The sequence below is a fragment of the Anser brachyrhynchus genome (genome assembly GCF_964034855.1).
Source record: "Anser brachyrhynchus genome assembly, chromosome: 1".
NCBI classification, from domain to species: Eukaryota; Metazoa; Chordata; class Aves; order Anseriformes; family Anatidae; genus Anser; species Anser brachyrhynchus.
The window spans coordinates 91,899,911-91,923,622 of NC_137694.1; the positions used below are offsets into that span (position 1 = coordinate 91,899,911).

Here is a 23,712-nt window from a genome sequence, read left to right on the forward strand (position 1 = left end):
TCCTTTCTTTCCACTGCTCCAGTCTCTCTAAGAGAGTTTCCACAAGTGTTTCCTTTTCACTTGTGATTTTAGGCTTGCTAATGTCAAGCTGGAGGACAACGCAGGAATACCCAAACCCAACCCTTGGCTGAGTTGCTATGAGCAAAGACAGAAGTGAATGCTCAGTAGCAGAAAGTTCAAGGAAAATATTTTTTATCATCTTCAATTCTTATTTACAGACCTCACCAAACAAACAACGTATGTTTTTCTCCACCCAGGCTGCCAGATGATGACTTTGATGCAGGGAAGAACACTCCCTCAGGCAGTCTTTTATTTCCATTTTCTTAAAGCAGATTTGCAAGAAGCAACATGTTAAAAAAAAACAGTTCTCTCTCTCTTCTGTACTGTAGATAACCAAATTTTTGACCCAAGAGGAACTGGTCTTAGGGGTACAAAAAGACAGGAAAGGCCAAGGGATTGTTTGCAGTACACAGCAGGGGGCTGAGGGCATGGCTTGTCCTGCCGTTTGCCTGCCTCTCTGCTCAGCAGCCCCGAGCACATTTCCACAAACATTATCAAAACATCCTCGTGATCATAACAGATGAAATACCAGAGATCTCGACAACCCTCAGCGTCTGAGCAAACACAGAAATTACCCTTTCAAAGCTAAGCAAAAGATACAATCTGCGCTTTGCATGCACTGTTCAAGATTTTAAGCCATTTCAGCAAACTTGCAAGCCTTCACATGAAGATCCAGTCTCTGTTCAGCATCTCCTAATTCACCAGGACTCTTCCAAAGGTTCATCCAGCAGCTAAGGTGCCGGCTTCTCCTGCAGAGTGACCGCCTGCAATGACAGTGCCATACAGCTTCCACTCAACGCAACTACCGCCTAGCTACCTCAACGCACCAGTGATGAGGGTACTGCCATGAGCTTCCCCTCTCCCCTGGGGGGACTGCTTATCACAGGCATGTACAACAGCACAAGAATGTTCCTCTGCTTCTTCTGCTTCTCAGTTAGAATCCCTTCTTGAGCAGTTTTATCTTGCAATAAACAGCTTTGTTTTGTTTTGTAGTACTCATACCCAAAATGAACAGAAAAATTAAAAAAACAAAAGAGACAATTTAAAGAGTATTCACCTCTGTCAACTAGTAACTCTCAGCAATCCATAATTTCATCCATAATTTCAGCCAATACCTAATTATGCTGAAAACTTTTGAATTGCCCTGATCAGCAACATGAACAGTTCTGCCCCAGGAGGATTTTCTCCCTCGCTGCTGGAAGGAAGGGTGCCTGCTCTTGTGGCACCTGTAGACAGAAGCTGTGCACCTACGCACCTGGCAGTATCTTCTGTCAAGCAGACCCTACATCATCCTGCAGGTCTCCCTCTGCAGACCTGCATGTTTCTACTGCAGATACAGAAGTACAAAAAAGTGCAAAAATACTATTCTCTACTCTAAACAGCCTATAATACTGTTTGTAATTTAAAGAAAGTCTCTAAATTGATACAAAGTTGATTTCCAGCATAATTCTCCTAACATTTTACCACACAGCAAGTTACCTGTTATTACCCAGGCCAGTCACCGCCTTTCCCAGAAGACCCCCGTCTCAGCTTCAGAAGGAAGCACTGCTATCAACTGCATGGAGCTGAACAAGCCCAAGTTGCAGTTGATCCCCCAAGAGCAGCAGCTCAGCTTACTAAACAGCAGATCAAAAAAATCTGTTCTTCCACTATTTGCCCACCTAAAAACTTGACCAATTTCCACATTTAAGCTGGAGATGGGATTTTTGGTCAAATGCAAAATTTCACCTCAAACACAAACGGTTATTTTGTCACTTAACCGGTGGGAAACATACCCAATTATAACCACTACTCAGCTCCAGAGCCTACCTGCATTCTGCTTACCTTCCAGCTACACCTGCAATTAGAGCAGCTGGCAGCACGCACCAGGTTTCACCTGGCACCTTCAGACAGTGTGGAAGAGTTCACACTCTCCCTGGCTAAAAATCTGCCTGCAAGTTCACTGGCACCTCCTAAGATGCAAATGCTAAGCCACGTGCAACTCAGGAATGATTCTATTTAGAGCTAATCACAGGTTTATGCCAACAGTGGAACTGCATAAAGGGTATGCATAAATTTGTCACAGAGCACAGGTCTAGTTTCTGCAGTCTCATTATATGCTTTGTAAAGGGTGTCTTCCATGTGCACGTGTGTGTATACGCACGTGTGCCTTGGTACAACATTGCTGAAAGGCAGCAGATTGAAGCACCGACACCAAGAGCTATTTAACCTACTAGGGAAGCAATGCTATGAAATCATACTAACTCTTGCACCCAAAGTCTCCTGGAAAGTATGTGATTCCTGACCTGGAAAGACAAAATCTGAAGTTAAAGAGTCACATAGCAAGCTAGTTACCATCAGCAGTTTTTATTTTTTAAAATACACAAAATGGCAACTTAATACTATTCACATTAGACTTGCACTGGATATGTAGATATTCATTAAAAACAAGTGGCACACCCCCTTCCTATAGGATGCCTCAGACAGATTATTACAAAATGCTGGGCTAGCTATGGACTCGAGTCACTGTTAATCCAGTCTGGTTTGCAGCCACTCACCTGTAGTCTCAGACCCCACAGTATGAACAGTGATGATTAGGCCCTGAGCTCCTATCTCTACCTTTAGGATTTTAAGATCTACAAACACAGCACCTATCGGTTACTATTCAACTGCCCAAAGACAAGGATATCGGGCTCACCCATTCCCCCCCTTCACATTCTTGAAATGGATGAGCTGAAAGTAACCCAAAATTAAGGTCTTACTGATCTCCCTGGCTGACCAGCATTTAATATTCATCCAGTCTTTGGGGATAGTTATCAATATTTCAATTCCTGATGGAGTGTTACCATGGATCTTCATCACCTTCATTATGGGCAATAAATGCTACATGAAAATATCTGCCCTTCAAGATAAAACTTGATCCATGCAACAGCACGCTTTTACCCCTGTTCATTCAGGCATGTACAAGCATTATCATTTCCCAGTCACTTTGCACTACTACTTTGAGAAGTTCCCAGCACAGTGAGTTCCCAATGAGCGTGTTGCCTAGGTCTGACTTCTTGGGGGCATGACTGCAGGAAGGTACGGCACCTCTCAAAAACCCTAGAGCTTACAGATTGGTGAGCTCAATGGTACCATTCTGCAGAAAGTAAGCTCAGTCAAAACAACTAGCTAGCAATGTAGTTTTCATTTATCAAAACAGTCAACAGTACAGAACACAAAACAGAATGATTTTTCTCACATTAGTTTTTTATTTTCAGGATTAAAAACCCCAATGATACAGATGCAGAGTAAAGTAGAAGGAAACAGATGTCAAATCCACGTTTGTCTGCAGTTCAAATGAGGCATCCTGGTATCACAACACTGAATTGTACAGATTGGCAAAGCATGGATGGCCAAAAAAAGAAGAGACCGCACAAAATATAAATTAACAAGTAACTCTTCTTCACCTGGCTCCCTCCGCCCCCCTTCAAAGGTATAAACACAACTAAAAATCCATTTGCAAGATACATTTGACATTGAGCAAAATTAAAGAACCATCAAAATTATTTTGATATAGAGTTTACTTTTTTTTTTTAAAGAATACATTGCAGTTCAATTTAAGAGACAGGCAGGAAATTATCACAGGTTTACAAAGGATATGAGCAGCACTGTATCAATGAACAACACAAAATACACAAGCGTTCAGAAACACAAAATATCATTAGATTCAGCAATTAAGTTAACATTCCTATTCCAGGCCCTACAAAAAAGACAAAGCTTCTTTACAGGATTAAAGCCTTGAAGAGAAATAAATATGCATACACATGCACACAATTCTTCAATGAGACTGACATATTCAGTGGGACTGACTGCGTTAAATCGGTTCCTTACATTTAAAAACAATCTAAACCAAAGGACTAATAGGATTATCACACATTTACTCATGACAAGTAGATCACTATGCTCTTACCCCCGTTAGCCCAACATACACACTGTTAGCATAAAATTTACTCACTCTTCAGCACGTGCTCAGGCTCTTCTACGAGCCTGAGCCAAAACAAAGCTCATCAGCGTACTCTGCTGCACAGGGGTCGTAGGCACGGTCTCTGACCACCACCTCTTCCTTTGCCTTGGGAAAGGTGCAAGCCCTGCACAGCACATAAGCCTCCCAGTGATGGCACGAGCAGTGTTCCACTACTTCAGTAGAGCTTTTCAAGTCTTTATTCAAGCAACACCGACCTGAGTTTGCAAACATTTCAATTGAGCAAGATTTGTGTGCTTTGACAAAATGCCTGAGTGCACATTTCTCTGGGTCTAATCATAACCTTCTTTTTAAAAGCAGCTATTTGTAAATTAACTAGTAAACAGAGGCCTGTTCAAATACTGTGGACTTCTACCACAAAGCAAACTGAACTGGGACTCTTACAAGCATCAGCACCCTGCAGATCTCCACTGTTTCTTCAGTATACGCTCTGGCTACTGGACATAACCTGAAGAAGTGGTAGACCTTAATTTCTTTCAGACACCCAGGAAAGCAAAAATCTTTTTCACTGTTAAAAGGACTACACCTTGACATGGGTTGAATTTTGAATCAAGTTTTGGGTTAGTTCTGGTCTCCACATTAGACAATTCCTCTGTGCTCAAAGCAACCACTGAAAAATTTGCCTGAAGTTTTGTTCTAAGAAGTAGTTCTGATAGAAGAGCCTATTGGGGATATGCTAAAAGTCTTACCAAAAGTGCATATGAACTCTGTAATAAATATTAAATATTCAAGTAATCCTCAAGTCACACACGCTCTGTCAACTGACTTGCATGCGTAATCTATTTTAAACCAAAACAGCCAAGTCCTGTAAAGCTCTAAAGGCAGACCTATTATACAAGAATGAACTCTGACACCTGAGACAGGTACACAACAAAAATATTTCTAAACACTTAAGAGATCAGAATAGATAAGTATCTTGGACGATGCCCTACTCTGCACCAAAATCCCTGCTCTAAAAGCTTCATCATCTTTACAACACAGGTACCTCCTCAACTCCATCAAGTTATTTCAGTATTAGCACAGCAGAAAACAGATGTCAGAAGCAAAGATACCATTTTCTTTGCCCTTTCATAACCAGCATTTCTGTTCCAAACACTCCCAGTCTGACATATGTCACTGACCACAGCACCTCGAAAGGTGCCTTGCCAGCACTGTGTCCAGTGGGATTCTCACCACCACAGCAGAGCACCTGCAAGCTGGTAGCCCTTCAGCTCTTGTGAAACTTGGGACAGCAGGAATTTGTGTTTTGTTCACTAAAAGAGAGAGGTTACAATTCCCAGCTCCACAACTGTTAAATATAATAGGACTGTAGCTTCCCAAAAAGGGGAGCTAAGAGATTGATAGCCTGCAAAACCTATTTACAACTCCTCTTAGTTTTCACCTACAAGCACACTGTAAGACATCAGGTCACATACGCTTCCTAACACTCTCCTCCCTGCTGCTCCCCATCAGGATATGTACTGAGGTCTGCTGTGCCTCAGGCACGGCAGGAAAACAGCAACAGCACCAGTGAGCTCAGCATTCAGCAACTGCACATTAGGAAGAGAAGTCACAGTCAAACAGCATGTAAGTAAACTGAATCTGTAATAACAATCCATATGAATACAAATAATTATTCAAGAACACACATTTCAAGTATTTTGCTTCAAGTAGCTATTAGTTTACCCGCTTTTCCTCTCCCGCTATCTACAGAAAGACCTCAGAACAATTCTCCTGGGAGGGTTTTTCACCAAAACTATTTACAAGTGACTTCTACTGCTTTAGGAAGATACAAGCAAGACTAAGATGATATGCAACAGACAAAGGTCTGCATCAGCCACACGGAACCCTTAGCCTTCTCCTGCATTAGTGCCTTAGTGCCTATCTTCATCTTCCTCAAACTTGCACGCACACGACCATGTGGGCTGCTAGCTGTTCCGTGCGAGCCAGCTGCAGCTCACTCAGAGGCCACACTCCCAGCCAAGTCGCTCAGAATGAGCCGTGCCCACTGCCATCCCTGCTCCACACCGCTGTCCCACACCTTGAACGTGGGTACTGGATGCCAACCCACTGCCCTTTCCTGATCCTCACTTCCTGCCCAGCTCACCTTCTTATTTTCCAGCATTATACAACTAATAAGAGGTCATAGCTCCAAGCCTAGATCCAAGATGAGCTCAGTTTCACAAAATGGGAGGGAATCTGGATGTGTCGTGGGGCTGTGCCAGAGAAATACAAGCCCATTATACGAGCAGCTTTGTTGTGGGCCATGCTGTGTAGCAGGAGAAAGGCAGTTCATGTTACTTCAGACAGTTTTAGACTACCCTAAAATCAAATCTAAACATCTGCATTAACATCACCCAGAGTACCTGCAGGAGATATCCTGTAGCAAGCAACCATACCTGCCAATTGCCCTCTTCGCTGCTGAGACTGTCAGGTTCCTCAGAGAGGCAGAACACCAAGCACTGCTCTCCATCAACACTAGGAATCTCTTTGGATGGGCCAAACTTGCAGACCTGTTCTTCCTCTTACTCCATTAATCCTAAAGCTAAGTTCCATTTCTTGTCCCTCTGCTAATACTCTCAGCACCTAGCACTTCTTTATCCTATTTCAAGAGGCAAGAGCAAGCAGCAAATATCTAAAGGAAATTTGAGTTCAAGAAACTTGAGTTCACACTCAAAAATACCTAACCAAAGCCCTGAGTTACAATCACCACATCTCTACTCAAATAAATAGAACAGAAGGACTAACAACACAGTCATTCTGCACACATAATATAAATATTTGTTAAGCCTGAATAGATCTCTTTTGAGGTAGATATATACAGTACAAAATATATTCAGGATCAGATGCAAACATCATACATATTTCATCTTCTCATCTTGTCCTGCAGGAAACTTTGCAAATATATTATTTCTGCCTCAGAGGCATTCAATGCAAGTTGCTCTGAGGTCTGAGCTCTAGGACAATCTGTAGCTAAAAGACCACTGAAACTCTACCTGTACATTTAATACTATTATGGAGTTCCACTTCTGGCCATGCAAGAAGTACATGAAGAAGATCCAGCTACGGAAAAAACAGATGTGTTAATTTTGCAAACAAAATAGCACTGGTCAAACCAAGTTCCAACAGCTTAATCAACATGGTACAATCCAAATCCTCTGCTAGTGTTTTCCAAGTTCTACATTAGAAAGTAGATCTTGACTTCCCAAAAACTGCTTTGCATGACTTGTCCCCTCTTGCTGAAACACAAGAGGAAAGGAGAAAGACAGAGACAGACCCCTTTCCACCCTCCCCAGAAAAAAAAAAAGGATGCTGTTTACAAGAAATATGAAGAACTGATGAAAACCCCGCACCAAACAGATAAATCAGCTCAGTCTGCTCAGAACTTGGCCAAGGTTTATCTAGAGGTTTGCAAACCTTTAGGTAAACTTGTCCCGAGCTCAGAGTTGTGACAAACAAGCAAAGTGGTTTTGGATTTTTGTGCTGTCGTACCATGATGGCAGACACAGGATAGGATAACAAGTAATAAATCCAGAGAGTTGTTTCTTTTGAATAAACCATCCCTAATGATGATCCATTCTCTTACAAATAGCTCAAAGATTAATACAAGTTAATAACCACTGAACAATTATCACACCAACAGTTGCTTTATGAAGATGATCAAGAAGCATCTGTTAGCTGATCACTTTTTTCTTTTAAATCCAATATAAGCAGACTGTAGGGCTGCTATCAGCTGGTCAATTAAGTGCTCAGAAGTACCAACATGTGACTGCATCGGCTCAAGCATGTGGTTATGTTTTGTTGTGAATCAACACAAAACTGAGTATGACTACACAAAGAGTTAGCTGATGCCTGCTCGCCCACGTGAGTACTGCTTACTTTCTTTCAAGTGGTCAAAGGCTGGGGAAATTCCTCCCCTGTAGCTGTGTGGGTTCTGACTGCAAACATAACATTTGGGTCCGATTTAGGAATTCACTGTACGTGGCCAAAATCAGATTCATTATTTAGGTTTTGAGCAGTCCCCTATCAGTTCTGATTTTTTGAGTACCAAGGAAACTCCCACATGGCCACATCTGTCCACATATGGAGCATCTGGGTGAGAAGCTTTCCCCACAGATCTTGATGGATGAAATAAGTGACCAGCAAATGAAAGAAAAGTTTAAGGTATGTCTCACAACATGAATTCAGACTGAGTTATGATCCTCATAATCTGAGGACTGAATATTGTCCAGATTTCCAAATTAATACCAGAAGAGATACACATTAATACTTCAACGCAACCATGTTTAAAAATAAAGAGGTCCAGAAGGAGAGTTTGGAGCCCAAAGAGAAAGTATATGCCAAGCCTTTGTATCTCAGGCCCAAAGGACAGTTAGGATATTCACAGTGTAAAACAACTTCCCCCGAACAACAATATCATGTCTTTTTTCCTCCAAGTCAATCAGAGGTAGTGTCTAAAACAGTGTAATGAATACAACAGCAGCATCCAGCTGAGACCAGCTATGCCTGAGGTGGCCAAAGAAGGAAAAGGTCTTGGCTGCCCTGGTAAAACCGCTACAAAAGGATCAGCAAGGATCCTCAGTTTGAGTCCCTGAGTTGAGAAATAAGCAGGATGCATACAGGAAGACACGGTGAGTCTAGTCACCAGGGAGACACGTACAATAATTGGGTACATCTGCTTCAGAGGCCAGCCTCTTGTTGGCAGGCAAACAACACTCTGTACTGCAGCAGATGTGTGCATAACTTAGTCAAACATGTAGCCACAAAAAGCCATGCAGCAGCACTCAGACAGTACTGTGTGTTCCACTCAGATCCACACACCCCCCAAGAGAAGAAAACCTTCTGTGTAGGTTTTTTAACCACAACTCCTCTACAAAACTTTGTTTGAAATCAATATTACAGTAGGTTTCACTTAAAATGTTTAGCATAGCTCAAAGATGTTCACTGAGGAGTACAAGTGGGACACATCAGGATTTAGATGTAGATTCATCCTCTTCTAGAAGAAGGTCATTTAATGCAATAACTGTAGCAGCAAAGTCAACCAGCTCCACAAAGTCTGATGTAATTATGTTCACACCCATAACACCTGGTTTCTGTGCTTTCACCCAATTCAAAATCATGGGCAGGTTCCTGAAGAAAATAAAAGAGAAGATTAAACATTTTAAGAGACACTCTTCTATAAACACTTATTTTTGCAAACAGCATGCTGTTTGCAAGTTACGTTATCTCACATTTGTGATTGGGTCTTCACTGCCACCCAAAAACATAATCAGGATGATGAGAAAAGTGTTTAACATAGTGCACTGTCATTAGCTGTGTAATAGGAATATTGGTCAGTCATCAATCCAAACTATCAGGTAGACAAAGTTTGTCAACTTCATTTTCACCTAGCAGACAGTGCTTCAGGAGTTAATGCTGCACTACAATGGTTTCAATCCTAGTCCGTCCTTGCAATTTGCACCAGAAGCTTATTATCCTGGACTTCAGCACAGCACAAGACAAAGCTCTCTGTGGCCCAAGGTGTCCCCATGCCCACCTTTGCCTTAGGGCAGGCAGGAAAGAAGCTGTTGGGGGCAGCACACAGGGCATGTCTACTGAACACCTTTCAGCCTCCAGACCCACCCAGAACAACAGGATGAGGGAAAGCAAAGCTGAGTCCAGCCCTCTGGAGCTCAGCTCCAGCTGAGCATCCCACCACACGTTATTGCAACTGTGGAAGGGCAAAACGTGCCAGGAATTGTTTCAGCTCTGCAGTGGAGAGAAATTTCAGTTATTTCTTGGACAGATTGCAAGTCAGGAGTCTGCACAAGTTCTTTTGTACTCTAATATTCAAACCCCAGGGTTTTCAGCACAAAGACAAATGACTAAATATATCAGAATTATTTAAATTAGTGCTGTAATATGCATACATTAAACAGGAAAACAGCAGGCACAAGGATTAGCTAACAGCACAGGGATAAAACTGAAACACTTCACTGCTCTTGCTCCAGAAAAAAAACAAACAACAACTTCTCAAGAACCAAACGAAGAAGGAAAAGTAAAGGAAGAGCTGCTGCTTGTACTAAGTGGCAATACAGACTTTTGTCAGCCAAATGCCAATGTTGCACATTTCTCCTTTAGAAAGAGCTCAGGAACACTTCAATATTCATACTTGGGCAAAGTTTCTGTATGAGAAAGCAGACATCTACATAACTGCCAAGGCAGATTAGCCTCCATGGATAAATGCACAGGAGAAATCATGCCTTAGCAGACCATGGCCTCCATTTTAAGTTTTCAGTTTACAAGTGGTAACGAGGGGATGGGGTGGGAAAGGAAGGGATCGAGCTAAGCAAGGCTTCCAGCTTCTCAGTGGCTAAAAGTCTAGGTTGGTGCCAAAAGAAAACCACTTGAAACAATACTGCTCACTCATTCCATTAAATTAGATTCTTTACCAGTTTAAAAATAGAAATTCAGTGTGATCTTGCTGACTTTTAGTCATGAGACAGCAGTACATTAAGCACACAGCTCCCAGGTAATAAGATATCTATGGTCTCTGCTAAGTATTCCCACGAACCACATGTATTTACATTTGTGCAACTTGTGGCAGCAAGCACCAGTCTGAAAGCACCTGAGCACCATCTAGTGTTTAATGCTGAACACACTGGTACGAGCCAAGAACAAGCCGAAGAGGATACCTGAATATATTGTGGCAAATACCTTGCACATTTAATTATCTCTCTCTAGACTCATGTCTCTAAACAGGAAGGAGACTGAAACCTCCATGACTTATGCTTTGCGTGGAATTGCCTTATTTTTGTCAGCAGCTTGTGTGATTGTAAATCCACAACACTTGCTCTTTTTAGAAAGAATTTTTAAGAAAAGCAGTGACACTGACTTTTGTCTCAAAATAACCATACTGTAATTACTGCTAAAATGAACAATAATTCACCCAAAAAGGGAACATGAACTGGCTGCTATAGACATGGGTGGGTGTTTATCTCAGTGCTTCCTGTGAAGCTCAGTTGCCAAGATAATTACAATGACAGTCACAACAGAGCCCATTAAGGCAGTTGTGCCCACCTACACAAGTGTAATTTAGAACTTAGTATCATTGTTGGAAGATAATTTGCTAGTGACATCAAAACAGGCGCTATTAAACACCAAGACAGGAGACTGGATCCTACCAGGACTGTTAGAGTTTTGCTAAGTTTTGGCAAGTTTTGGCCAACAGGCTACAAGGTAATACGGTAAAGAGAAACCACATAGACCCTGTCCTGTTTATGCTGTTAACGCTATCAAAAGTTACTGGCACGCTGCACTACATACAGCCAAACCCTTTTCTAATTATCTTACTAATAAGGAAGTTATACAATGGTCAATGGTAAAAGCAAAGTCAAACCGTTCATTTAATTTTTGGTAAAACCCCTGAGAAATTACTGCCCCATGTCAAACAACTTGGGTCATGATAGGAATCGGACTTGTACAGACAAATGCAAAACTGAGCCTGCAAGAGACATGCATTTTCTCCTGTAGCACAATTTCCTCCCCCAAGCCCCAAATTCAAGTTTTTAAGTTGGAAACACCAGGTGCAGTCCACATTTTATGGAACAACACTCAAAAAGCTCCAGTTACCAAAAAGCAAACTTCTGCTTACAATATATATATATGCACATTTAAATTTCTATTTTTTTAATGTCATGATTTTTAATGACTGCAGATATCTGACCCCAGCAATGGTAATGAAGCACAACTGCATGCTCTCTAGAAGGTCAGCAAATCTTACTTTTAGGCAAACATTACAGTTCCTTGTTTCCTCAGTGCCACTTCAACATGAAATGTTTTAACTAAAGAACAAACAATCAAGGCAAGCCCTTACCTATGAACAAGTGTGTTCTTCAGACCACGGATTAGATGTCGTGCAATAGTTTTCACTCGAGGAGTAAGAATTGCTTGAGAAACGTGGAAAGTCCCATAACGACTTCGTTCTTCGAGAGTGGTCTCCAGGAACTGTAGGAGTTTGTGCACGTTGGTTGTATTAGCCCATGGTGCTGGCATTTTATTCCCTGGCCATAGAAAGGGAAATTCTCGACACAAAGGGTAGTGGTAGAAAATAAGAACCTAACAGAAACAAGAAAAAGTAGAAAAGATGGTTATCTAAAGACAGTTCTTAACTACTTTATTTATAAACAGCATGGTGCATTGGTTAATGCTTATGCATTACTACTAGAACTAGCATAGCAGTAAAACGAGGATTAAGCAAAAAAAAAGTAATTCCTCCTGAGTCATGACTGCCAAGAAATTTACCAACAAGGGATGGAGATCATTTGGATTAGCTATGAGGACAGAATTGCTTCGGGCTTTACAGGTCATCAGTTTAAAATGAAACAGTGGCCAGGAGCACAGTGTCATGTCATTCCAATCATCTCACTTGAAAGCATTTCTAAGCACTGTCAGAGACCATAACCATCGAAGTTAAGGATAAGCTATCTTGCTATCTCCTACATCACTCCTAAATGGCTAAAGCACACCAGGCCATCCAGCATTTTACTCTCACTTACTGAATGTTATTGAAGTCAGCCTTTCTTTCAGCAAAGCCTCCTCTAAATCAGAGGTCAGTATTTTATACCTTCTAAGGTGGTTCTCTATAGGTCAGCACAAAGGTGCAACACTTACCAACCAACCTTACAAATGATTCTTTTTTGGACCCTAGCAGACTTGTGAGGCAAATCACTAAACAGACAGCACCAATTCAGAGGAATTCCTCAAACTGCCACCTATTTTATAAGAATTGTGCAGTCACTGAAATCCTGTTTTCTTAGTCTTCATGTACACCATAGAGAATAATCTGTGATAAGAGTCCTGCCACTATAGATTTGGATGACCATAAAGGAGGTAGGAAGTTCTATAGCCTCTCCTAGTCATGATAGAGCTTACATGCTTTAAATTCACAAAGACAACAGTTTATCATATCCTTAACTAAAGTCAGCACAAGTTCCTTCAGAAAAGAAAACCATTGATAAGGAGCACAAGGCCCCAAGAGCACTGTCATTGAATTATTTAAGGAACGTGCTTAGAAGCAGGACACAATCTAACTATACCATGGACATAGACGCTACATCAAGGAGTCTCTAGAAGCCTTTAAATTAGCCACCAGCAGTGTCCTTGGGCCAATACCACTGAGAGGGAACCCCACTCAGCCTATTTCACTCAACCTTTTGGGTTTGAAAAACATGATAGATCATCCTTCGCCCACCTGATGCTTCTTCTCCCACATGTACTGTAACGTCACATATTCTACACACTCAACAGAACAAAGTTTGGATCCAAACGCTGAGCGGATCCTGTTGATCAAGAAGAAGTGATGGCCGTCATCCATGGCATAGAAGTGGTTGAAATCCAAGAAGATGACTTCCTTGGGGTGCTGGTCAAGAAAGGTGTTAATCTCCATCAGTCCATCCCACACTTTGATGCCAAACAAACCATGTATGAAGTAGATCTCATGGCCTATTTCCCCAGGTTTGGAAGATACGCGAAGATCGAAGTAGCGGATCCCACCTTCCAGCTGCTCTTTGAAAGTCAGATTTTGAGTCACTGACCATTTCTTCATAATCTTTTTAACCAAAGAAATTTTGGCCAAGCGTTTGATGGCTGTGGCTTGGTCTGGTCCCACAGGAGATTTCTCATCTACCCAGTAGCTGAAAGAATCATGTGACCCTGGAAGAAGTGAAAAATAGTGAGTTTTAGGAAAAACTTGGACTCTCCAACAGACACACCCCTTGTAAAGTGAAAGAGGTCATAACTGCATGACAAGGCCACAGAAGAACTGTGGGTCTTCAGACTATCCTTTTGCGCTTCAGTTTTCCCCAACTGAACAAAAACAAATGCTTAAGGTTCTCAAGAGTTTGAACTGTGTTCTTGTGTGAATAGCAAACATGAAAGCACTCTGAAAATCATAACCATAAATATCAGTGATAAAGGCACATTTGCTTCCAAACTCCCTTCTCCATTTATAAGCTGTCAAGCCGCCTCCAGGGATCTACCAGGCTCTGGGAAAGCTTTGGTTTAAGATGGGTCTCCAACTTCACTGAAAGAAAGCTGAAATAGACGCTCAGACTTAATTTTCATTCTGCCTGGTAAATCCAATCATGACCTAATACAAAGTACAGAGGGTTACATACACATGTGCTTCACCATGCCTCAGTTTAGCACCAAGACAGTAAATGAACAGTAGTTTGAGTGCCCAAAGACTGGTTTAACTTAGAGGTCAAGCAACTGAGTACAAGGTGACACCAGTTACTGTGTTGTTAGACACCACACAGGTTGATCAAGCTCATGAATTTCTGTTCAACCTGGCAGCGCCTTGCAGTGACTACAGATATGATGAATAGAAAATTTATCGAAAAGGAAACCAACAATTCAATTTGTCAGTGCCTGGAACACAACCTGCAGCCTGGCAAAGAAACTGCACCTGCAGTATAAAATTTGTGCTTACTAGGAAAACCCCTCCAACTCAAAAATCAATAGTGATTAAAAAACAAAGCTGACAAGTATCAAACCCCTCCAAAATAAGAACTTCAGAGACAAAGAAATATCCCTAGCTGAGTCAAGTCAGTGACAGAGTAAAGACTGCCCAGTTACCATTTGCTTTGCATCAGGGCAGCCAAAAGCAAATGATGGGCAGAGGCTGAGCTACCCCAGACTGGTGCTGACCAGGGATTTCTAACCGTTTACTCCAGTCACCATTCTGGCCAAGAAGCTGCAACTGGTCCAGGTGTGAGTTTACTGTGAAGCCTCAGGCAGAAAAAAAAATACAGGATCTCTAACACCCTTGCTTCCCCTTTTATCTTCAGGACAGCAGCTAACAGCTTTCCCACGGAGCCAAACCCCACCTGCTCCCTGCATGCCCACTTGGCTGCAGTGCAGGGAACGCATCTTCACCCCCTGCTGCCACAGTCAGCTCCTCTTCCAGCTGCCTCAGGGCTACAGTAGCACTACACCATGCTGCCTGCAACCTCCTGTCCTGCATGGACCAGGGCTCTTGTCCCTGCTCCTGTGAATGTATTTTTCCAGAATTTCCTCCTCTACCTCAGTCTGCAACTCTGGAAAAAATCCTAATGACAGTTTTATATTAAGACAACAGTTGGTGCCTTCATAGACTCCTTCACCTAAACTGTTTGCTTGTGGCACAAGTGTCCACCTGAAGACTGATGCATTTTCTGCCGTGCAAGGTCAGAGCTGTAAATAAGATTATGATCTCAGTTGGATTACCTTGACAGGATTTTTTAATCCAGATGGTGGAAGAGACTAGGGGCAAACCAAACATCAATCAGTTCACTACACACTGAAATGCGCTCTTTCTGCATGAATTTCAACTGGTTTGAAAGTTTTCAAAAGGAACTATGAAGTTTAGTTCTCAGGCTTTACAAATGAATACTTAAATAATTCCTAATTGACTCCTCATGTATTATTCCCAGTCTGTAAAAGCATACTTCTTACGTGGCTTTCCATTCAGTCAGAGAAACAAGTGACAAGTAACAAAAAAGCTGTTTTAAAAAGGTGTCAGCTTAAACTATTTAGGTACCTGTCACAATAAACCACATCAAAAGGTAGCTGTCAGTTTTCAAGTGCCAGTTTTTTCCACCCCCAAATGCGTAACAGAACAAAAACTACGCTACTAATACAGGATTAGGCATCTAATGAAGACATTTCAGAAGATGCCATATAAAGGCTTGCTTATAGTGGAAGCTGCAATTCACAGACTTTTGTGTTTCATATACCCCCCTGCACAGCAGAGTGAGCCTTTCAATCTTCTCCAGTATTTGAAAAATAGACTTCATTTGCACAAGGCATAATTGCATTATGCCTCTGACTAAATCACTTGGCACTTTTCTTATTTCGAGTTCTTAATTCATTTTAATTTCTTCCTTTACTTAAGTCCCTGTAGAAATTTGGTTATTATGTTACAACAAAAAGAAAATTTCTTACAGCTCTTCTCTAAGTGAGACTGTACAACAGCCTCCAGAGGATTCTGGCTGGAGAAGTCACTCACTGCTCTGCCCCCTCAGCCACTGTCACTGCCTGATAGATATGCCTTATGAAGGAAAGGAATGACAATTTTATCTGACATCAAATATGTTGTTGTCGTCAACTCTTACACAGTTGTCTAGGCAAATCTCAGCAAAGAAACAGTTTGTTTTCTGAAGTCTGATCAGGTATCCTTATAGCTACAAAAGCTTCTTTCCATTGCAGATTGCCACACTTAAGTCACATTTAAAGATACAAAACCCAAATTCCTCCTTGCGCTATCACATACCATTCTATTTATATTCTACTTATAACTGTCAAAAGCAACAAAAAAGAGCCAATTGTACAGTGCAGCTTTTTCAACACACACTTTAAGAACTGGGCTCCTCAGTACTGCAGCTATTTGAGGAATTGAACTATGTGACATGCTTCTCATTTGAGAAGATCCTTAAATCTCCTGCACTGCAGCTCTTCAAAAAAAAATCCAGTAAATAGAACTTATTTACAGTGAAGTCAAGTCACATACACAAATAACCAAGTTAGAACCTGAGGTGGAACATCTAACAAACAAGCTGTCCTTCTGGATAGAGGACCACCTCCTGAGCAGCACAGGGCAGCACCATCTATCTTGAGGCTGGGAAGACACGGCAGGAGTTCAGGTCCTTCAGTCGCCATTTAGAGAAGGCTAGCCACCGGCTGTGAGAAGTATCTAGGCCAAGCACGAAGCATTTTTAGTTCAGTTACAGAAAAACGTGAACTGAAAACCTGAAGCGACAGTACTGGATACTGGTTGGGATGAGAAGCAAGCAGGGATTCACGTCATCCAGCAGGCCCTTCTTTAATTTAAGATCATTGGGTTATGTTACCAGCTGAGCCACTGGCTTTTAATATAGCTTAGCTGTGATGTTAAACTACATGCTAAGCTAATCATATCATGATGTCAAACTAATCCCTGCTCTCCTTCTCTCTACACCTGAGCTCCAGGGGGGACCTGTAGCCATGCCATGAGCCAGGCTGCTTGCTGTTCCAGCATCATTTCTCCTTGAAAAAGCATAGTGTAAAAACACCAATCCTAAACAATTTAAAAGGCAAAGCCTACACCAGAAACACAGAGCACAACACCTCCATTTTGTAAGGAGCTCAGTTTCGTTAGAGCTGCTAACCACATTCTCAACTAAGGTATACTCCAAGGATATAATAAGATGCCCCAATGCTGTAATTTGTACAACATCAAAGGGGATGTCAGATGCTGAACAGAGCAAGAATCGAGCTCTTACTGTGGCATGCAGACTACTCTTCTCTACACACAAGAAGTCTTTTGTAGTCTACATTCTGCCCACACGGTGTGCATCTCTCCAAATTATACTGACCACTTCAAGAAAGCTTGAGAAGTCACATCAGCAAAGCATTTCAGATGATAGCCAAGATATCAAATATACATTACACCCTGTTATTGATTCAATAAATCCATTCCTTAAAACTGCTGATTGTGAGATTGTGAACAAAGCAACAAACAAACCCAGGTGCTCCCTACTTCCGTCTTAGACCAATAAATCAGAAAACAAAGAAGAGTCAAGAAACTTGTCTACAGCTGTCGTTTAGGTGGACAGACACCAAATCCCCCACTCCAAATTGCTTCAAAGGCCAACTTCTTGCACATGCAGCATGCTGAAGTCACTCAAGGGGAGTCACTGTATGTGACGATGGATTAGCGTTCGGACTGAAGCAGCTCAGGAAGGTTTGCAGTGATACAGCACCAATCTTGTGCTCACCTTCCAGCAACCAAGCTAGGCACAGGTAGTAAATAAGGGATGATTTCCCATTTTGCTTCTAACAGGCCAAAGATGTGCAGCACACAGAAGTGAGCTTACCAACCAATACATTAAATTTAAGCATTAAAGTGTCTGTACATTCAAAACAGGAACAAAAAAAAAGAACTGCAAATCTGCTGGCAGCTCCTACAACAGGGTAAGAGAGTGGCTGCTCTGTTTGGGTTTAATTTATTCTATCTGACAAAGATTGGAAGCTTCAAGAAAAGCAGTCACATCAGATGCCCGTCTATTTAACTATCAAAGGCTATGACATGGTTAGAATAGTATTAAAGAGGTATCTTCCAGACACCAGATTGTTAAAATGATGGATAGCCCTCTTAGTTTTATCCTAGCAAGTGCAACCGTGGATTAACTTCTATGCGTATCTTTAAATCCCTTTTTATTCTCCTTACACTAATTTCCCAAGTTAATTGTATGTTAAATAGATAGCTACTCAATTCAATTTGTATGTTAAATAGATTGTATTTCAGTGTTCAGGATGACTTTTCTGCTGAAGTGTTTGTGCTAACTGTTAGAAAGCAGCCTTTCATCATCACATCTGTAGCCAAGTCTAACTTCCCAGTGTCTATTTGTCATGCTACTTGGCCACAGATAGTCTAATTAACCCATGGTGTAGCTCAAACAAGTGACATTAATCAACAAGATGTCATTAAGCCTTGAATTTCAACAGTTACTAGCTGTATTTCTACATTATCTTCTTCCGTTTCCACATCAGTACTTTCTCCACATACACTTGCAGTGCAGGGATAGGATTCAGCAGCACATCACCAACCCATGGCATCCTTTTACAAGCTTGTAAATTTACCTTCAAGGCATGTTAAAAGTACGAATACATGACACACAAAATGCAGAGACCTTCCAGAAAAGGATATACTACTTGCACGCTGCCAGTTACTTGAAAACAAGACAAAAAACACTATTTTAAACCATATTGACAGTTTTAACACTAGTTTCCCTGGTTGCAAGCCTGTGGACTAGTAATGATGCTGCAGTTGAAGACACTTACTGCAAAAATCTGGCTAGCGAAGAAACAATAATGAAAGCAAAAGAGCAGGAGAATGCATTGTCAGAGTTTAACTGGACTGGGGTAATTTGTTTTGATCTCCGCATCAATGAAATATTAACATGACGAAAAACGCCAGAAAACCTCCCGTGTAATGTTAAACATTCCTAAGAAGCAAGGTCAACGTACTGTACCAACCCATTAGAAGCATTACAGGGTCATTTATGGGCAAAGAATCACCCTAGCTGTAGCTGACGCCAGACTTCTTAAAGCAAGCTTTGCTCACTCCCTCTACAAAGTACATTCCCCATATATTACAAAACACCACAGATGACATAGAATAGCAAACATTACATAGCCAAGACACTTAGAAGTACGGTAATCAAGTTCCAAAAAACACAGGATGAAAACACTAGCAAGCTAAGGCCCACAAATGTTCTTATAAACCAGATGTCCTACGTGTGCCAGAATTGAGGGAAAATGGGATGAAGAGAAGTGCCTCTCAGAGCCCAGAAGTCCTCGGGATTCAGGTCATTAACAATCCAGATTTTCTAATCAGAAGATTAACATCTTAACAGCTCTTTGCTAATGAAAAACAAATTGAACAGTTCATTTTAACTTGCCCAGCAAAAGGAGAAGAGACAGGAATAACAAGCATCCTATTGATAATTAGTAATCTAACACTACTTAGATAAGTATATTTATATTTGAATAGAATCCTAGAATCCTTTAGGTATTATTAATGTGGCCTCAGAGAGGACAAAGCACAGTACAGACCAAATCCTCTTAGGAAAACTTCCTCTCCCTGTCAAAGGATTACTGTGACTTCCTCCAACCCCAGCCCTTTCAGGCTGGGAGGCAGAGCTGGGCAGGGAGCAGAAGGTGTAAGAGAAACTGCTTAAGGCCATCCCAAAAGCACTATTGCATGTTTGTTTGCTTTTCTGGCAAGCCAGAAAAGAAATCCATTTGGCACTGATTTGACTTATCTTCCTTATGTTTTGTGCAATTTAGCAATGACTTCCCATTTATCACTGGTAACCTCAACTGTCTGTATTGGGAAAGTAGAAAGGGACAGTACCTTTCTACCATCTCAAAGCCTCAACAGACACTCCTGCTCTGAACAGAAAGAGCTCAATTAGATTCCTATATTCCTCTTTTGTGACTACACAGTAATGTGTAGATCAAGGGCTGCCACTCTCCCCAGAGAAGGCTCTTTGGAAATTTTTTCTTGTTTTCATCACACAGTAATTTCTTTCTCTTTTTAAATCTTTTCTGGAACACCAGGCAAACTGGAACTTCCACACAATATTGAAGGAGAGCAACAAACATTTATATTGACTTTGAAATTGATCTTCTGTTTGAAATAAAACTTGAGCATCTCTGCATTCATTTGCCAAGCAGCGAAGTCACTCTCTAGGGAATAGATGTCAATAAAAAAAAGTTGGCTTACGAAAGAAACAACCACAAGCTTTATATACTGTCCGGGAAAAAAAAAGCACACAGAACAATTTGGTTTGGGCTAAGCAGACAACCATGGTCCACTAAGAGGAGAAACTGTAAGACCCCAGACTTGCTTTTTAGCAGAACTTATGTATAGGTTCAGGACAGTTATTTCACCATATGCCACACCAATTCTTTAACTAGGGATGTGCAAGGGAAGACTTGGTTACTTGAGAATAACAGAATAACTTTAACAGATGTTCTCATTAGTACAGTGGTCCAGAGAGATGAATAGCCTCTCTACTAACAGTTGGAACTAGCTTCTACAATGATTTAAAAGACCAACGTAAGGAAGTCACTTGTCATTTCAGGACAGGTTCATTCTGAAAATCCTGTATTTACAAATCATACCCATGCAGATGTTTTCTTCGAATGGTTATGTCCTCATTGATGGGTAAGTGCCAATTAAAACTGAAAATGAAAATAAAGCTTGGTGAATCAGAACATTAACCTCCCATTTCCTCTTTGAGCTTTAACCCAACAGATGGCCAGTTCAGCTGATTCAATGATCCCTTTAATTAGGGCTCCAAAGGAGTACTGTTTGGAAAGGGGATGCAGTCTCAAGCTCACCACTGCTTCTCCCCTCGGGAGGCATGTCCACATCACACACCAGTAGAGGAACAAAGACACAACATGACCAAAGCATTAGCAAGTTCAGCAGCTTGCCTCAGGGTCACGCAGGCAAAGAGAAAAAGAGATCATGTCTCTTAATATGGCCAGTTTTAAATTAGAAAGGGCTGCTGCTTCATTTTCTTCTATGAATCACTAATTCAGCTTGGCCAGCTAAAGGCAGGCTGCCCACAGGACTTTCGGTAACTACTTGGGACAGCGGAGCTGGCCTGCACCAGTGGGTGAGGTGATGGCAGCAACCACACAGGGCCCCACCATCTCAGGCACTCCTTACATGCCCAGCACATGAGCCCAGCAAGGCCCCAGCACCCCGGTGGCTGTGCTGTGGCACAACAGGGTCACCCCCAGCAGCTTGTCACCACGGGGAGCAGGCCAGGATGGATCTCATCAGCACAACCCACCATGCAGCCTGTGACTCGTTGGGACTGAGCTGCAGGCTCGGCCTGTCAGGCCACTCACCATCAAGACTGCCAGCTGGCTGTGCCCATGAAGCTCCCTTCTCCAGGGCTGATCATTTTGTAGGACTTTGATCATTCCCATCAAAAACATCAGGTTTCTGCCTCAGGATTCTGGGGGTGACCTTTCGGCAGAAGGTGGAAACAGGCATGTTGTTGTACCAAAAGCTTTAGCCACACTTGTACTGACACACCCAAGAAATAACTATGGAAGTTTATTCAATTAGAAGGTGCTAGAAAGGTATTTAATTAAAGAAGCGCATGTTGTAGGGAGGATCAAGCAGCTTCACTAGTGCTACAACTTGGAGTAACATACTGAGCTTTACCGTTCCAGGTAAGGAGTAAGGAGGCCAAGGACACATCTCTCCCCAGATATCAGCGAAGAACAAAGACATTTCAACAATTGTTTCAACTCCCCAACTGAAGTTGTTTTAGCCACATTTGAGCCAAGGTTATTTTGTGTTAAAAAAACACTTCTGGAAATTTAAAACTCAGCTCTTCAGTCAGCTCTACCTACCCACAGCCCAGCATCCTTCGGGCAATTCTCCACCCATCAGCCAGCCTGGTGCAGGCAGGAACTGAGCCACGCTGTAATTGTTCTGCATTGCTCTGAAATGACATCCTGGCTATCCTCTCACAGGCATTCACAGGAAGGGCTAATATACCAGCTGGGATCCCTGGGAGATGACAAAAAAGGCTCTGCGCACTGCCGAAAGCAATTACTGGAGAGCTGCTCTATATCTCCCCTGAGAGGCAGACTACCTGCACGCCCCAATCCTGCAGCACACCCTGTCTACCACTACATACAGCTCTGTACAAATTTGTATCTCAAAAACTGACTTTTGGTGGCAAAAGCTTTTATATATTTAAGGTCGATTTGAAACACTGAAGTTTTACCTACAACACTGAAGCATTTCTATTTCAAGAATGACAAAATCTTACAGTGTAGGACAAGAACATTGGTGTGAACTGACTATCTCTATTCTCCAGAGGTTCAAATTGAAATTACTTCAGATTCAAGTAGGTTCCTAGGCTTAATTTTTCCTCAATAGCAGGTGTCTCACCAAAGTTACATGAAAGAAGACTGTTACCTATGCTTTCTAGATACAGCCACTGAACCTGTTCTTTTCCTGCTTATGTCTACAGCACCGTGACATATCAGGTTCTCCTCATTACCTCATGACAGCTGCACGCTCCAGCACTTGCCCCAGGGTTTGTCTAACCACAGGAGCAGCTGTCCTGGAAAGCTTTTCTGGCAGGAACCAGGTCTCCAAAAAAATCCCCACAAACCATCATCACCATCAATACAGACAAGTTTTCCATCAGGGTGGCTTTCTGAAGGCACTCATTCACACTGACTAAACACATACCAATGGAAAAAAGTAAGCCAAAATCAGTCCTCGTCTTATTTTCTTTTTTTTTTTTTAAGGGGGTGGACAGGACATGGAAGGAGCATAACAATGAAGGCAGGGGAGAAGAGAAGCATTTGGCTGCCTTGGCTAGATTATGAAACAGTCCCCATAATTATTCTTGGTGCTCCTGCAAGAAAGGGCTTGCCTACTCTTACATACACAAGTAGATCCCTACCATAAATTTCCTCTAGAAGATAAGGGAAAGAAGATCAGAACTGGGTGGGAAAAAAAAACCAAAAAACAAAAAACTCACAGCTAATCACCTTGACCAGAATGAGCAATTAATCCCCATTAATATACTTTGAACAAAAATTCCAAGTATGCCTACTTGGTATGACATGGCTCTTGATTATTTGAACACTGAATAAACCAGACAGGATTAAGTAAATACATTACCACCAATGCCTAACGGAAAATAGAATGGCTACTACTCTGCTCATCACCTTCATCCAGAATGTCCAAGGCTGGACTAACAGAAGACTCAATGAACGCTGCTAACATCAGGTAGATTGCTTCACTGTCTAAAGAAAACAGCATATCATGGTCTCAGAAGGCAGATCTTGATATACAAAATGTGTTTTACCTCTTCTAATACGGGTGTCCACATAAAAGCATGATGAAACTGGAAGGCTGTGCTGCATCACATCTCTTATCCCATTTCTTAGACGGAGAATAGGAAAATGAACAGATTAAGGGATGACCAAGCAAAACAATAAATGTCAGAGTTTTGCACTATTTTATAAGTTTGTTTAAAGCAAACTAGCTTGAAATTAAACAAATGCTATACATATACAATAGTACACATCCTGCCAAGGGTCACATTCACCATCAAGAT

At 41.7% G+C, this 23,712-nt stretch overlaps 1 protein-coding gene across 1 annotated transcript in view; it reads right to left on the minus strand.

The window, feature by feature from the left end:
• The window catches only part of PLCXD2 (phosphatidylinositol specific phospholipase C X domain containing 2), a 67,623-nt gene that overhangs the window by 39,345 nt on the left and 4,566 nt on the right, over window positions 1–23,712 (minus strand). The window contains exons 2-4 of the mRNA XM_080575749.1: window positions 13,275–13,735; window positions 11,898–12,139; window positions 1,885–9,172 (exon numbers count right to left, since the gene is read on the minus strand). Coding sequence (XP_080431875.1) covers window positions 9,010–9,172; window positions 11,898–12,139; window positions 13,275–13,735 — 866 coding nt within the window. The 3' untranslated portion in view covers window positions 1,885–9,009. The remainder of the gene's footprint in view (window positions 1–1,884; window positions 9,173–11,897; window positions 12,140–13,274; window positions 13,736–23,712) is intronic.